Consider the following 18,075-nt stretch of genomic DNA (forward strand, 5'->3'; position numbering starts at 1 on the left):
TTATAGTTTCTTCTGCTAACGACACTGAAGAACCACACCAATGTGGTCTCTTCATAGTAAATCAAACTCTGTCCAGGGGTTAGGTAGGGAGGCACTGTTAAGTAATTCAAAATCTGTTGCATCAACAATTTCAGAAACCTGGGGGGGAAAAACTGAATGGAGCTTTAGTCCCCATAAAATTGACCTTGCAAATTATTTCCCTTAGTTCTTCCCTGGGAAGGTACATGGATAGAGACAGCTACTTACATACACGTCTTTCAAAGGTTTGGGACCTGCCTTGCTGTTATTGTTCTTGAACTGTTAGCGTCCTCATTTCTCAAAACGTTCAGAAGTTTGGGTTTCAGCACAGGATTGATCAGTTTCAGTGTGAAATATGCATGTTCCTATATGGTTTTTTTTTTGTAATGGAGGCTGTATTTCAGATTGTGGTCATTATTATCGGTTGCAATAGTATCTGTTTTCATATGCACCTTAGTAGACTCCTAGAAGAAGATAAGGGATTGGTATAAATCATGGAGCTATGACAAGCAATGCCAGCTAAGGATTTGGCTCCAAATCCCAGTTGCAAAGAACTGACAATGGTTGCAAGTGCACAAATAAGATCGCAAACCCTCAGCCACTTACTATAAGATCATATTTTATTGAAAATGTCATAAACTTTATTCTATCCCTCAGGAATGCAAAGAATAAATTACTTTTGAAATCCTTTTTGGAATTTTATATATAGGGCTTTTTTTTTTTGCCATTTTTTTTTCCCCTCTAGTTTGATTTGAGAAGAACTTACTTACTGTGCCTACTGTGTTTGGTGCTTTCTCTTCCCCAAATTTCCATCTGTAAGAGCTCTTGAATCATTTATTTGGTATTTTAATATCTTTCACTTAAAACACACACAAAATCTATTGCCTGGAATGCCATTCTGAGGGACAGTTTTGAGATCCTTTAGATGTAAAATATTCTCTTTTGTATTTCTCTTTTTAAAGATAAAACTTTGGAATTGCCTATCGCCAGCTTAGCAACTTATGCTTATTTTATATTCTTATGTGTTTTATAGGTGGTCAGTAATAGGTGGAAAATTTTTTCTCTAAAATTTTTTAATCCAATTCAAGTGATGAAATTGAATTGTTGTAAGCGATCCCTTAAGTGTCCCCATTTGACCAACTTTGAGAGGCAGCAGCTTCCTGAGAGAGTTGAAGCAATGTTTGCCAATCTTTGTAAAGCATTTCACCTCTTCAGAGGCTAAAGCCTCTCAAAACCAAGAACAATTAAAGCAAGAGCCTTTCAGAGCGACTGGGGAATTCAGCAAAATAAATCAGAAATCCTCTGCCGTGGCTCTGGAGGCTTGCCTCATTATAAGAGCAGATCTATTAGCCCCCTTGCCATTGTCTTTCATTTCTCAAGTGAGGTGATTCTAATTAAATTAATCTGCATGTCAATCTATCGGTGATCAATCAAAAGGGCTGAGGTCCCCCTTTGCGGCAGTGTGCTTGCGGCTGACAGGAGCTGATAATGGAGGAAGAAATAAACTGTCGAGCAAAGTTAATTAGTCAACATAATAGGTGGATTAAACAGGAGCTGCTGATTGCTGTTTCACATGTCGAAGCATGAGGTGGGAGCTGAAACTGCAATTAACAGACAATTATTATATTTGGTTGTAAGAGGTCGCATGAATAAACATATCTCTGTGGGTTTCAGTTTTTAATCCCTTTCCCTGCTTAATGTAAGGAGAAGTGTAGGTCATTTCTTCTTATTGTTTTAGTGGAAGTTCTTGAAGGCAGCGCATGCTCCTGGCAAACTGGAAGCCAGCTGAAGGCCAAAGTGTTGGCTGGAGTAAAGCCCTGGAAATGATAGTTTTTTTTTGGGGGGAAAGGTGTTGGAAGGGGCAGCTTAATGAAAGCCAAGGCTGTGATGTTGCACAGCTGGAATATGGTGGATGGAGACCCAGGGTGGTGAGCTGATGGCTCAGCCTGGATCTCGCCCTGTCCACCCCCTGGTTTCCTCCAGTAGAGTTTGTGGCTCAGGTGCCCTGAAAACGAACGGGGATTTCCGCTTGGATGGTGTCTTCTGAGCCTCAAGGTTGAGAGGTCCCTCTGAGCAGCTGGGTCTCCTAACTCTGGTCCCAACACTTAACCTTTTTCTCCCCTCCAGTGCAGCTCCTTTCCCGCCCTGGGCCACCCCATGGAACAGATGCATTGGAATCTGCTTCCAGGGTAGTGCCCCTCCACCTCCTTCCCCTCGCCTCAAACCAAGGTGTTGACATGGAGATAAGTTGGTGAATACAAATAATACTAGCACTGGATGAATAGGGTTGTGTTCCCCAGATCAAGTCCCCACTGTCAAGCGTGCATGCATATACAAACACACCTATGTGTACTCAATGAGATAGAGCTCAGGAGAAATTTGGGCCAGTCCAGCAACCTGTGGTAACTCTACTGAGGAGTGAGAGTGCAGGTTTGTCTGGGGAGGAATGCGGCAACTCTAATTGCAACTTCACAAAATGCACTTTTGTTTTCTTTTATTCTGAATTGATTCTCATTTGCAGTGTCAACAGCTCTATCTACTTCGGCATGGAAACTGAAGGATAATTTAAGGTGAAACACTGCTGCCCTTGTACATGCAGGAAAAATACTTAATAAAGATCCTCTTGTTAAAATGATAGTTAACAGTGCGCTGTCTGCCATTCAGCTACAAACTCTGCAATTTGACTTAAAACTGCATCAAAAGCTTTCGATGCCAAAGACCCACTCATCAATAGTGTCTCTTGTTAGATTTGTACAGCATAAGCACCAGTTATTATGTGAAATAGCTATGCAATTTTCTACAGCTCCCAGCTGTTATTTATTTAACTGAGTTTATTACACTCTGTGCTTCTTAAAAAACATACATATACATCAAAATGTTCCTCCATTTTACTCTTGTGCTTGCAGGTTGTGGTGTCTACAACAGTCAATGTTGATGGCCATGTGTTGGCAGTGTCGGACAATATGTTTGTGCACAACAATTCCAAGCATGGGCGGAGAGCTCGAAGACTCGATCCTTCGGAAGGTACGCCTTCTTATCTGGAACATGGTAGGCATATCATTTTCATTGGTTGGCATTGCTACTTTAAATGTGGATTTATTTGGTTTCTGTCTCTGACTGCTGGTTTCAAGTTGTCGTGTTATGATCAATGCCTTTGGGATTGGGATACCTTAAAGAGACTGGCCTCTGCTTTAAAAAGATGGTTCTCCAGACCAAAATTGGAATTTTTCAAGTAGGTCAGCACAAAATGAAGTGATAAGCTGATAGGCAAACATGGGTGCAGAATCTGTTCCATGTGTTAGTGAAGTGTGGCTAATTTTTTTGGAGAGGGAGTTGTGTCTATTCAGCAACCAAAACTGACCTGTTCCGAATTGGTTTGGTTTTTGACTGTGCATACAATGGATGTTACATATTTTCTGAAGTGCTCAGCACCCAAATTTGGGATTGGATTACTCATTCCTATAGACTGCAGAATTCTTTAGGAGATCCAGTTGTTCCTTCGAATTGTTGTAAATGAAAGCAGAGCCCTTTTGGAAGGCCATATGCTTACTGAAGCCATGGATGAATGTTCTCTCCTGGCTCTAGCTGTGCCAGCTGAGATAGTTCTTGTTCCCTGCATGCCACAACTGCTGGTCCCTCCTCTGTGCTGGAGGCTATTCTCCACCATAGACATGCCAGCCAAGATGATAGTCTGATTGCTCCTTAACCTCCTTCAATCTGAAGTTCATCTGTCTTAAATAGTTTCAACAATAACTCGTTGCCAATCTGGCTTGTTTTGCTGAAAAAGTTGAAGGAGAAGTGGCGCAAGGCAATTTGGCTGGCTTTTCTGAAAGCATAGTGAGCACCAGCAAGGGTGGAAAGGGGCAGTTTGGCTGGAAGCAGCCTGGCAACCTGTAATCTTTTCCATAAGATCAACTGATCCTGGAAGGTAATATCTGCTGCTTACTGTAGGTGCTTAAAATGGGAGCTGTTGAGTGTGAATGCTCTTTGAAAAATATGGATTTGATTAACATTATATTTTGCTCTTTGTTCTGAAAGTTGATGACTGCTGCTGGAAAACAAACAAAAATAAACACCAAAAACACGCACACACAAAAACAATGCAACAACAAAAAACCCAAACAACTCTCCACCCCCCAAAAAACAAACCCCTCAAACCAAAACTCCCCCCCCCAACCAGACAAACAAGAGACACTAAAACCAAAGGGCATTTCACTCCCTTCCCCGTGTTCCAGCTTGGTAGAATGTTTCTTTGTCTTCAAAGCTGTTTGTAATCCTAATTCAATAGGTTCTTGCGCCCTCTAGGAGATGGGGGTTTCTATTGATGTTGAGTGTAGAAGGCACTGGTCCTTTTATGCTGGTTTGTTCCACAAATATTTGCCAAGGATCTGATGAATAATTAAATAGATTTTTTCAGAGTTTGAAGAAAGCAGATAAAATTTTCTCCAGGAAAGTGAATGCCACTCAGAGAAACATTCACTAGACATGTTAAAAGAAATTATTAATAGCAAGAAATGGGTAAATGTGAGAGTTTCTACTACTCAGTTGATTCCTGTGGAAATAGCTTTCTATTCTGTTCATGCTTTCAAGCATCAGTCCTGCAAGTACTTATGCATATATTTAAGATTATATGCACATATGGTCCTGTTGGGATCAATGAGGCTTCTTGTGTCAGTAAAGTTGAGGGTATTGATAAGTGTTTGCAGAATCAGGTCTGTAATTCACACTTACCAACCTAAAATTCTTAGCTCAGCAGCGTTTCTCATTATATAAACATAACTTACATCTGTATTTATTTAGCTCTAACTTTTTATGTAGGCTATGAGCCATTTTCAGCTATAATTCATGTTATAGAATTTTTTTTCATCCTGCCAACAACCTAATTTAATAAACAAACCACTGTCATAATTTGTGCTGAATTTTTGCAAAGAATGTTCGAACTCTGTCTTTATTAATTAGCAGGAGGCAGAACATTATGAAAAGAAACTTTGCTGCATTCAACTTTGTAATCCTTCCATTGAGTCTAGTCTTTCAAAAACCTCTTATTTTTCACTTATTCCTCCTAGAGTGGCAATCTTTTTTCCCCCTTGCAGTCTTCTCAGTGAATGCTTTTGGCCAGCACAATACTTACTTTCTCATACTTGTGAATGTTTGTGTTTCTATGCATGGTGTAATAAAATCCCAACTTACCTCTCTCTCCTTCCCATTCCTATCTACCTGAAGGATTCTACTAGCAAAAAAAAGAAGGGAAAAGAAAAAAAAAAAAAAAGTGATACTCTGCTTGCATAGTTACACAAACTCTGGATACCGTGCTACTATTAAAAGCCAACATCTGCAAACTATCTCCATATGTACATTTTGGGAAAGGTGATTTTTCTAATCTAGTTTCTCAGGCACCTCTCAAGCAACCTCATAAAGCCACCACTAATAAATTCTTACTTTTGAATGCAACCTTCATCCTACAAAATTACACTTTCCCCAAAGGCTTGGTGGAGCCTTTCGTTTTAAACTAAATCCTTCAATCCAGCTCTCCAGGAATTCTATGCATGTTTGTGTCCAAGAGATGAAAAAAAATAAAAAAAAAAAATAATCCAGTAACTGTTTTAAATGTCAGTACTGAATGTCTAAAACACTTAACTGAATGAGAAAAAGTGGGAAAAGTCTCAACTGGGCTTAATGGTGTTGAATTTTGGGCAACCACCAAGAACTTTAGACCTGTTGGAACAGATGAGAGTTTCCTCCACCGAAATAAATTCTTAGTTTTTCTTTGAGTCACTAAGTGTATTCTTATCCCCTGAGTTTTGGAATTTTTATCTTGAATAATATCTTCGAGTGTAAGTAGAAAAGACAGCTTGTTTGTCTTTGCTCTTTCCAGTTTCCTGCCTCCCTCAGGGGAGGGCAGATTGCCCTGAACAGCATTTGTAAATGGTGAACTGGAAACTACCAGAGTCGTGGCTTGTTTGTCTCTGCTTTGCTGCTCCGCTGAGCAACTTCTGATTGTAGGTTTTGAAATGCTGGTGTTTAACTCTGGTATGTCCTTGACCAAATGAGTGCTTTTCTAGATATTTGACTCTTTAAATCAAATATCTGATCACAAGAGTGATGAATGCCTGACTTCAAGAGGACTGAGACTAGGAAAGGGGAGAGAGAATGTATGAAAGTGTGCTGGCTGCCTGCTTTGGTAGGTGATACCCAGTGTGCTTTTGCTTACAAAGCTGTAGTGGGACATACTGCTCTTAAATACGGAGTTGCACTTTATGTGATACCAAAAAAAGACTTTGGATGCCAAATGTCTAGAAAGAAAGTTTTATTTGCTGAGCCACTCAGGGGCCTGGTATCTCCACACTCGGGTTTTTACCATTTCATTAGCAGGTAGCCTGGATTATTTTTGGGACATCCAACACATCTCTATTTATATCTTGCTTGCCAGGCAGTAAGGTTCCTTTTTGTAGCATGTCTCTATATCTTTCAAGAGTAATAGCTGGCACAGGCCAATTATTTCATACATCTCCGTGTGGTATAAATAGGGTAAGCCACAGCAATCTGTGGTTTTTGTAATTATCACTTTTTCATTCACAAATAGTTGGATCCTCACTTGTCTTATGTTTATGGTAAACCAGAAGACTAGTGTGGTTGACCTTTATACATTGTGCACATATAGTAAGATGTATAGAGAAGAGCCAACAGGCCCCAACCATTAGAATACGTTTCAGTTTGTAGTTCATTCCAGGGTGTCAGTTTTAAAGGGAAAACCTTTCCAATGCAATTTAAGTGACTAGCTTATGGAAGGGGCAATTCTGACAGGGTTTGCAGTAACCCTTTTCAAGTTTACCAGCATGAAGTCCACCACTGCAGATGTCTGCAAAGTTTCCAGTTAAAACTCTCTTATCACCACAAAGTAAAAATTCTTTTTCCCCCAAATCTTTCAATGACTCTACAAGAGTGTAAAGACAATTGCAGCATCAGTTTCTCTATTATTCTTCCTCGCTGGCAGAATGCAATGCCCTCGAAAAATGATAGTCCCTGAGACCCTGTCAGTTTGCATGCTCTAACACTTTATTATCTAATGATCTAATATGCAACAAGGCAAAGAAGGGGGTGCTTATCACCCTGACAGGATGCCTAAGAAAAGTGACTAAATTACTTTATGTACCATTAGCGCTAGCTGCCACAGTGAACTCGCTGTGAGCATTTATGCAAATATTCCTGAATATATTCAAGTGGCCTTGTCAGGAAGATGACTGACAAGCAGCCTAAATGCTTGTTATTTTAAAGGGACAGTTTGATTTCTTTTTTTTTTTTTTTTCCCTCCCCCTTCCTCCTCTTTCTCTGTAGGAGAGCACTGAAGAACTGGGTGTGATGGGGTTTGCTGGTGCTTTGGCTCTGAGTTAGCTCGGCAGCAGCAAAAGGGGAAAGATTCAAGGTAGAAATAGGAAAAAAAAATAGGAGATGTGATACCAGCCTGTGCTGATGTAAGCAAAGGCAACCGTGATTTCTAAAGCAATGTCCTGCCATTGTTTTAGCACGGAATATATATATAAATCTGTGTCTATCTGAAATAGATCAATATATAACAAAGCCATTATTAGTGTTTGCCTTGTGGAAATAATGGTGTATGGCTGCATTGTTTGGTCTATGTATTATGGCACATGAGGCCACCAAGCTTTCACTGTGTAGTTTTAGTTCATGGTAGTAATGAATGATTCAGACTGTTTGCTATCTGCAGGTGCAAAATGTGCAGTTAATGAAGAGCAGTAGTTGCTGTGCCTCAGCTGGGTACATTGGGTGAACCCTTTCCTCAGCAGTGGGGCATTTGTTGAGCTTTTCTTGCCAATCTTGCCCACCCAGGCAATTCGAGATAATATAGGAGGCGCATGTAAAAATTTGCCCTAAATTTTTACATTTGAAAGAAAAAAAATTGCTGTGTTGTAAGTTGACTATATATTTTTTTCTATTCAGCTCATTAAAAAAGAAAATTTTTTCCTGATCTATTTTGATTTAACCTTGAATCCCGTAATGTTGCACATGTCCATGCCTGATTAAATTGTTAACATAAGGCAGAATACTGACTGAAGGCAAAAATATTAAGAAGTTGAGAAGGAGGGTTAATCTCTAAAATTTATTATGTTTTACCACTCAAGTGCTATAGGTCCAACTTCTTAATCAAAGTTAGGGACTACTGCATACACAAACCAGCCAAGCTTAAACAAAGGAACTTTCATTTTGCCTCATTGCATCTATGGATGGAGGCACCTGTTAAATCTTACAGCCTCAGTTAGGAATGTTTTTGTGATTATCTGAAAAATATAAACACACAGGCTTTTTCTGCACGATATCATTCCATGTAGAGAAATGCAGTTGGCTTGATTTATTATTTAGAAGGAAAATATTGAAAAAAATATTAGGATTCTACCACTCTTCTTGAGGGGATCTTGTATGTTATTCTGCAATATGTTTGCTTTCTAATTTATTTTCTACGAGGGAGGAATACCTTGGGTTGTTGGACATCTCAATGCGTACACAAGGGGAAAAAATGTGACTTTCAGAACATTGCACAACATGGATAGTAATAACAGCAAGTGAGTCTTGATATACTGAAGGATTTCAAAACTTCAAGCTGGAAATAATTTTCTTCACTTTTGCCAAGTTGTCTTTCTCATATCGGTTCCTTCATAAATGCAGTGACTCATAAATTCAGGCAACTTTTTACATAATGGCTTGTTATGTGTTCTTGGAGCTTGACCTCACTGAATGTATAATATTAACCTCTTCACTGCCCTGTGGTCTTACTGCATGTTTCTAATATAAGTGAACATATGAGGGGTGGATTAGTCCAGTATGTGTACTCAGATGGAGCTGGAGTCCCTCCGAAGAGACAAAACATAACCAGAAAGACAAGGTGCTATGCTTTAAAGAATTTGTAGAGAAATAAAGACTCAAATGTGATCTCAGCAAGATTTTAGCACTATGGATCGGTGAAACAAGTTGCCAAAGCTGTGGCAGATTCTCTGCAGTTTGCAGATATTAAGTCAAGACCTGTTCTCTTCCTAAATGGTATATATCAGGTCAGGAAAAGGTTATGGGCTTGAGCAATCACTCACTTAGCATTTGTGGGGTGAGGCTCTCTGGCTGGTGCTGTACGGGATCCCAGGCTGTGTGGTCACAATGGTCCCTTCGGGAGTGAAAACACAGTCCCAAAATGTGTTAACCACATTGAGCCCCACTGAATTGTTCTGATGAATTTTTGCAATCCTCTCCAGAGCAGTGGTGCTGTCTGCAGGCCCGTGCCCCTGCTTCCTCTTTGGCCGTTACTGAGAATTTCACAAGAACTGGTGGGTGGATGGAGCTGCCCTTCTCCTGGCCAGTGACATCAAAGAGAAAGCAGAAGACCTTCTATGTGTCTGAGCTGTAAATCAGGCATTGAAGAGAGATGCTTAAAAGTTTAGACAATCTGGTGGCAGCAATTCTGATCTTCCAAAATATATTTTTAGTTTGAGAATAAGTGAAAACAAGACAAATAATTTTCTAGAAGCAGATCTTTAATGATTGATCTGTGCATGGAGAGTCCAGAATTTCAGTTTTGCCATTAGGCTTTAAGTCTTCTGTGAAGCTGGAGATTTGAGCTTGTGAGTATTTTCATTATTTAAACATAATCTCATAACATGGGTGTATGAATGCTGCTGCTGCCTGGCACAGGAGACTTGAGAGAGACCATCTGAAATATTCTAGCCTTTCAGAAGAGTTGTTTTTACATAATGGCCATAGTAATGCCTCCTGAATAGGCACGTTGGGTACTCCAAATGGCCTCACATAGGAGGGATTCCTGCTTGACGGCCACTTACCAGGGATCTCATGTCACATCTAATGGAAAAAGGAAAAAAAAACTCACAGTGGAAGTTGGAGACACCTGGATTTTAAAAAGATAAGGTGTGGCAGCTTCTACCCATGAGCAGCTGCCCTTAATAATTCTCAAACACATGAAAAAAAAAACAGCCCTTTCCCCAGAATATCTAAATGATGTCATGCTGTGATATGTTGTTACCCTCTACTGTTACAAGATTGTCATGAATTCATGAAAAATAGTACCTGGATGAAGACAGAATGCATTTTGTGGATTTCCCAGAGGAGCTTTCAGAACTGTGCTCCCAAAATTGTTAAAAAATAAAAACAAATAAGGAGAAAGCTGGCATTAAAATCTGAAAGAGATTTGTATAAAAATATCTGTATTTTGTTACAGCAGATAAGGGAGAAAAGTTCAGGTGGAAATTCTCCAACCACCACGAGAGTTGGCTCTTATTTGGAGAGCTGGACCAACCGCTTTTGGAGGGTTTGAGGTTTTTCTCCTGGCCTCAGAGGAATCGGAGTACAGAATGCATGTAGAAAAACCTGAGCTGCTCTGTTTGGCAGAAACTGCTCAAGTGCCTATAGAGGAGAATGCTCAGTAGCACTCAAATAGGCAATGAATATTCATAGATAATGAGCGTTCATTACATTTCAATTTGCTTTGCTGGCCACTGTGTCACAAATACAATGGCATCATAGTGGAGAAGAATGACATTAGGATTATAGAAATGCTTGTAGATGTTGCACTGTATGGAGGTGAAGTTTTGCCAAACATTATTTTTCTAACCTTCCAAAATATACACATGAGTAAATGACAAGATATTAAGTTGTTGTAATAGGGTTGATATTTCTAAGCAAATTCCTCTATCTTAAGTGTCTTATTATAGGATACCTTTGTTGTTATATTGAGAAGAGATACTTTTTCACTCCATTCCCTTACTGATATGGGCAGAGTACAATGGGGAGGATTTTGTGAACTGTGATTTGGAGGTGAAGGCCAAGAACCAGTGATTTTTTGAGAATTTATCTGAATATATCGTCAAAGGTCACAATGGTCAAAGAATGGTGCAGATATCTGGGTGCTTCCAAGTATTTCACACTAAGCACCTCGGTATTTGAACAGACCAAAGCAATCAGTGCTTATGAAAAGTCTCTGTTCTCATAATGCCCAGAGATATCAACCACCTGAGTGATGGAAATGTAAGGATTCAAGTTTTGCATAGATGAAAATTTCCCACCAAAATGTAATGTTGAATATTCTAATTCAGTAACTTCACAAACAGGGAACTCAGTAATTTTGCATCTCAGGTTGTTTTCTTACTGAACCAAGAGAAGAGCAGTGTGAGCATTTCTGTCTCTCTCTTACTGCTGGTCTCAGGGTGCCTGCTGAGTGTTTCCCCAGCGAAATGAGTGTTTGACAAAGCTCCTCTGCTTTCAAGGAAACGATTTAATAGCGTAAACCAGGAAAGTGTTGCACAAAATGGAAACCACCACAGTGGATTGTTTGGAATGGTTATTCTAATCTGAGTTGCCATCTGAAAATTATTAATGTTAGTAATAAAGAATAAAAATAAGCTGCTAATAATTAATACTGGAATGGAGTGTGTTTGGTCTAAATCCAGAATACAAGATTTTCAGGAGTGCGTAGCACTGGGGAAAGTGTGCTTTCATTAAAGCCAGTGGTACAACTTCATAACCTGGTTTTGAAAAATCTCAGCCCAAGCTGTTTGCTGAGCATAACCAGAAAGCTTTGTGTGTCACAATTAGTCCTTTCTGCTTCCCACCTTCGTTCCATGAATTTATAGTTCTCTTTGTGACAAAACAAATCTTTAGTGTGAAAGTGACTGTAATATAAGCAGTGTTGGTTTATGACCTCATTGAGTCAAGTGGGTAGAGTTAGGATGTTTATTAAAAAGATCAAGAAAAAGGCTTATGAAAAACTCATCTAAAGTATTCTAGTTTGAATGTATTTCTCAAAAGCACTTTAAGCATTTAGGCCTGAAAGTTAAGGTGCCAGGGGGCACTGAGATGCTCAGCAAGATATGACCTTCATAAAGTGAGTGCTTAGGACCTTCTGAACTTCTGGTTTTGCAGGTCAGCTCAAATTGTAGATACCCTAAAGCAACCTTCGACAAATTTCTTGGACACAAAGCCAAACTTCCAAAGCACTGACATGCCTAAAGCTTCATTTAGGTGTTTAGTGGTGTTGGAACCACTGGATAGCTGGATGCTTCCAAGAACCTGATCCCAAATAATGCAGGAACCCATGTACTTTGTAGTGTATTACTACTCAAATGTCTATTAGCAATGGAAGAAGAAGGAAATTCAGAATTAATTTTGTTTGGTTAATACCTTATCATTATGGCTTTGTGGGAACTCTCCTAGAGCTTTTATACCTACTCCATGCCAAAGCAATATGTGTTTCCCACTGAGGTACCAATTTGCGCTGTGCAAAGGCAGCAGACATGCTGGATCTTCCGTGCTGTTGGGGACTGTAAGTACAGCTCACATTGCTGTTTGCTGAAAACCCGGACTTGCATATGGAATTCATAGGCTTGGTGTTATCTGATCTTTGCTGAGGGGGAAGACCAGAACTCTGAGGTAAACTGCAGGACTGACCACAATGCTGCTCGTCTTTCAAACTGCGGCTTCAGTTTGTGGGTTGGGGTTTGAGGTCACTGTGCTTTGCCTCAGTGCATTCAGGTGAGAGCATCACTCGTCTCCCTGGGCTCTTTGAGGAGGCAAAATATAATAGGTGATGAGGTTTAACCCTTTGTGGCAAAGTGACTTGTTAGGAGCCCATTGGGGAAAAATATCTCACGCAGCAGGAAACCTTCCTGGGGTTATGACCTTGAAGGATCTGTGGGTGCTGCCTCCTCATCCAGCTATGCATTGAGGCAGACAGAGGTGTCCACTGGAAAGTTCAGTATCAGCTGCCAAGTATTTAATAGTATTTCTTACGAGGCTGCTTCTGGCTGCTTCTTACCTAGGCTGAGGTCCCTCAAGTGCTTTTGGGAGCCAAGAAGGAGCTCCCAGGTCTCCAGGCATCCAGAGTTCTCTGCCTGTTTCTGCTCATCATATAACGGAGAGAGGATGCTAATTTAGGCAGCCTGACTCACGCAGCCAGAGCTGGAGTCTGACTTCACACGTGCTGCAATGCCTGAAGTAGGTGGCCTGAGTGTGGCCTGAAATAAATAAACGTCGAATGACTTTATCAGACACATTGAACGAACAACTTCTCTAAGCATTTGTAGGCTTGAGTCCAAAGTATTCACTCCTCAGATTTTCAGCATGCTGGTTTTATGTAGTGTCATTGCTGGACAGATACTATGAACTATAAATATATTTTTATGCCGGTGTTTTTGCAAGTAAAGCTGAAATGGCTGGGGGGGGGTGCTTGACCCTGCATTCAGCACAGCACAGCACAAAAAACAGGGGAGGAAACAACAAGGGGGTCTCAGTCTTTGCAGGGCAGGTGGAGTTTCTGCTTGAAATTCGGTGCGTGGTACCTTGTCTCCATCACTGTCCTGCTGCCATCACAAACACGGGCTGAGCATTATATTGCATTCCTGAAACAAACCTCCCAAATAACAATAATAACAACAGTACTGATCAAACTACTTTGTTTCCCACTCCAGGTAATCATTAGCTTGTAGTATGTTTCTGGTCAGGACAGCAGTGTGCTGAAGCCTTTGCATCACTGGGATGCTTTTCTTCCAGCATCGCCACATTCCCTACCTTTTCCCCTGGCCCACAGCCTGGAAACCCATCCATAAGATGTGGGTCTCTGTTGGCAAGCCTGTATAACCCATCACTGAGACAGCCCGAGCACAATTTCTGCACATGATGAATATGGATCTTTGGTGCATCTGGCAGGCTGCAATAATGAATGCAGTAGACTGTCATTAATAGATAATAAAAGCAGAAAGCAACATTAATGGGAATAAGCTTTCCTTGTACTGGGACTGATTATTACTTTTTTGTTCTTGGCCTGTGACTGGATCGGGACACACATAACAGCTACCAACGCTGTGTGCACGCATGTGTTTTGTTGTTGCTGTTTTTTAATCTGGAATATTTAACCATGATATCTTCAAAGTGCAATTGTGTCATACATTCTCACACGCTAATAGATTTCAAAGATGAAGAGCCTTGCTGCTTTACATTTAGTCATGCCTTCATCTATAAATTTATGGCAGTATTATGGTTTAATGAATTGAACGAGTCCCAGAACAACAACAGAAGTGCTTTTTTGTTTGAATTTAGATGCTGCATACTTTGCTCTTCAAACGAATAATAAAACCAATATGTTTCTTTAGCGGTAGACTTCAGACTAACTTCATCTCACGTTACTAATCAAGCACTCGAGGATATGTGTGCATACACATGTGGGTGTGCGTTAAGAGGCGCTTCCAGCCACGGTGCCGACATAGGCTGAACATTCGTATTCTGATAGTGGTAGGCAAACCTCTGAGAACAGATGGAGCAGAGTTCAGCACAAAGGTTTAATCCTATCAGGATGATTCCTGTATGGCCATCTGGATAATCCGGCGCACACATTCAGTGCCTGTTAAAAATACGACGTAGGCCAAGATTAGCGTCAGAGATTTTCCACTAGACTTGTTCATATTTACTTTATGATTTTCAGGCTCCAGAAAATTGCATCACGGAGCAGCCTGTGATTGTGAGAGAAATCAGGCAGGGAATAAGAACTCTTAAGGTACTTGAATTTTCCTTGCAGTAACTGGATTACAGGCATTCCTTGTCTCTGCCACAACTGCTTTGCGTTTCTGCATTGGCTATTCTGTTTCTGAAAGTCCATTATTGCCAGGTCTCTGTTGTGGGCAGACGTTCTCAGTTCTGCTGAACAAAGAGACTTCAGCTAGAAACTAATTTTAGTCCAGGCTCCTGTTTTTATCCAGATGAAATAAATTATTTGTTGTAGAATCTCTCTTAGGTGAACTTCTTACTGTTGTTCTGTGTAATACAGGAAGGGTTTTGTGGCTGATTTTGGGGTTAGATTTAGTTTTAATCAGTACTAATATTTAGTTTGGAGTAGTGACAATTTAGATTTAGGTGGAACTCTGTGTTTCATTTACGATCATTTCTATGTATTACAGAGCATCTTTGGCTAAATCTTGTCAGTGTGGCCATAGCATTCCTGTGTGTGTCTGAACACTGAGACTTGCTGCCGTGGCACTCAGGATGCTGGGACTGTTACACCTTTCAGGGGCTAGATGTCTTGACTTGCAAGCTTTTGTCTAATCCTGTGTTCCGCCTCTGGAAAGATATACAGTGAGAGATTTACAGTTTTATTAAGGGAGATGAAGAAGAATTTTTTTCTCCCAGTTTGCATGATATTACCCCGAATTCCACTCTGCATCATCAGAAAATAGAGTGAATTAATCCAAAGTAATGATGTAACAAAACATGAATTTAGAAATACTGCCCACCTGCCTTTCTGCTAGGTTGAGATGCAGCAAAACAGTAAGCCACAGGGCTCATGTTAAGCCAATACTGGGTCCCATCCTATAAAAGGCTGATCTGGTTCAGGACCCCAGTAGGCAGCACTGAGGGACCAGGCAGTTAGTTGGGTTTGGGGTATGCGAGCTATGCAGTGATGTTTGTTTTGACGTACTTTTAGGGTTGACTTATTTTATGCATTTTGGGCTTCCATTTGCAAGGTTGGCTTCATTCTCACCCAAGAATTGCATCAGTGCAATTATTTTTAAACTTTAGTGCTCTTAAACAGATGCAGTCTCCCTTCTGGATGTGCTTATTGTTTTTAAAATAGTCATATTGGCTTAGCAGGCCCCTGTAACTTTATCAACGGAAGATAAATCAATAGGAAGCAGTTGAAAGTGAAACAAGGGATATAGGATTTTTTCACTGTTTTACTAATGCAGCTTTTAAAGCACACCTTCATATAAAGCATTGCAATCCTACGCGTATATCACACCTTAGTGCCCTACATGCTTTCAGTGTCCTGTCTTTCAGAAACAAACGCTGTTCCTGACCCTTTGTGGGTGGCTCCCCTGTACCTTGGATGGAAAGTGAGGTGCATTAATTTGGGAGCCTGTTGTGAAGTATTCTGTGGGGACAAAGCATGCCCATCCATCCCTGATAGAAGAATGTATGCTGCAGCAGTCACCTGGTTGGCATGTAGGTCTTTAGCCAGTTGTGGAGATGGAAGCACTGCCAAGGTTTTGTGTGCCCTATGTGATATTTTTGGGTGCTTTATTTTTCCTTCTCATCCAGTGTGCATTTGTCCCTGGCACAACCACACTGCCCAAGATAACGGGGGCAGCCCTGGAGCTGAAGAGCCGCTTCAGTGCTATGCATGGTCATGGCCAGCCACAGCTGGCACTTTGTAGCCAACTCAGAATCTTCTAACTTTGGGGCAGAAATGATGAATGCAAAAAATTATAGCTTGAAATTGGCTTGAAATTTCTTTTTCTTCCTTTCCAAATAAATTTTGAGATGCAAATCTTATTCTGAAATAAGAAGTCAGAACGCTCCATAAAAGAAATAGCACAATAAAATTATTAGGCTTCTTGATGTAGCATATATATTTCAGTAATAAGTGTATATATATTATTAATATATGTACGTATTTTGGCTGGAGCTATATGTTGAATAATGAAATTTTCAAGTGTTTTTGCAACAGTACATTTTTCTTGGAGAATTTATTGTTCGCCAAACAAACATGACAGAATTTCCTCTTGGAGGTCAAGTTGTGCTGACTGGCAGTGAGATGCTGAGGCCTCGCACTGCTTTATTAATTTTTGGAAAGCAAGAAGTAGCTCCAGAAGTCAAAACCAAACAAATAAACTTCAAAACTTCCCCTGTGATATGAAAAGAACGAATGAACGTGCAACTCTTGCAATTATATGAGAGTACAGTTATTATTTTTTATGGAAATGTTTTAAGTAAGTAAAATGCAGAGCAGTTCAGGTTTGATTTTTATTTATTTATTTATTTATTTTTTGCAACACACTCTTCGTTATTCAGGATTGCCTCCTTTTTCCATGCAATCATGTTTCAGGCAATGGTCAACAACTGAAAGCTGTGGATGTTCTGAAGGAAAGAGAAACACAGAGGACTCAGTGAAATGTAACTTTGCTAGTTGAGGCATCAGCAAAGATAAAAGAGAGGCAATGGCTTAGGGATTGATTGGAGGTGGAATATTATATCAGGTAATTTACATTTTCAATTCCCATTGACGGGAACTGAGCATCCAAACTGTTAAGCAGAAAACCACAGCCAGTACCTTTAGTTTCACTACTTGAAAACAGAAACAAAGGCAGCCTTCCTTCCCTTCCCCCCACCTGGAGGGATTGCACCATGCATGTATTTTTGGCTCAGTGATTTCACCCAGTGCAGGCGTCACAAAACCAGAGGGAGGTTTCCATTTTCAGCAGGACGTTGTAATCTTTAAAGCTTGCAACGGTAAGTCCCAAATATCAAGATGCTACAAGGAAGGGGTGGTGGGCCATTACATCCTCGTGCCTGCATTGCATAAAGCTGCATGAGTTATCTCCTTGAGAGGGAAACCTCTGTTACCCTGTTTCCTGCACAGCAGCTGCTTATTGTCAGGAGAGAATAGGAGAGAGAGCAATCTGTGGTATGAAAAAGGAAAGCAGGAAGATCATCACTTTATTAAGATAAACAGCAAATGCATTGTTTAGCTTAAAAATGAAGACTTAATACTCTGGTACAATATGTAAAAAAAAAAAAAAAACTGCCACAGTCCCTTTCCCTGAAGCTCCTGCAATGAACCCTTTGGGTCAGTCCTGTGGACTTCTCCCATATAGACCTGTTTGGTAAACTTCAGTTGCTTTTCATTGCTTGTGCTGCATACAGCTGCACTCTGGACTGGCCATGGTAACATTGCATTGGCACACAGGCTTTGTAGAGTTCATTCTTTTTCAGTATGCTTGAAGTAAGTCAGCAGAAGATAGCTACACCTGCTTAATAGGAACAAGAAAATTATTTCTGAAAAAAAAAAGCCAAATGAAACTACAAAACCATGCCCCCCAAAAACAAACTCAACCCCTCCCCCACTTATTTGGTTCCTTTTATCAAACTGAAAAAAAAAAAAAAGGAAAATGATAATTTTCAGTCTTGGGAAAAAAAAAACAAACAACACAAAACCACCTTTTCCCATGATAAAATAAATTTGCTGAAGTGCTTACTGTGGAGAATCAACAATAA

General features: G+C 40.2%; 1 protein-coding gene across 10 annotated transcripts in view; it reads left to right on the plus strand.

Moving 5' to 3' along the window:
* EBF1 (EBF transcription factor 1) overlaps positions 1–18,075 on the plus strand; it is a 263,422-nt gene that overhangs the window by 167,187 nt on the left and 78,160 nt on the right. For 6 of the 10 annotated variants that reach the window (NM_001397656.1, NM_204752.3, XM_015293734.4 and 3 more), the window contains exon 8: positions 2,925–3,066. In NM_001397656.1, coding sequence (NP_001384585.1) covers positions 2,925–3,066 — 142 coding nt within the window. The remainder of the gene's footprint in view (positions 1–2,924; positions 3,067–18,075) is intronic. The other 4 variants (NM_001397657.1, NM_001397659.1, NM_001397658.1 and 1 more) reach the window with 1 other exon arrangement.

The sequence above is a fragment of the Gallus gallus genome, chromosome 13 (assembly GCF_016699485.2).
Source record: "Gallus gallus isolate bGalGal1 chromosome 13, bGalGal1.mat.broiler.GRCg7b, whole genome shotgun sequence".
Lineage (NCBI taxonomy): Eukaryota > Metazoa > Chordata > Aves > Galliformes > Phasianidae > Gallus > Gallus gallus.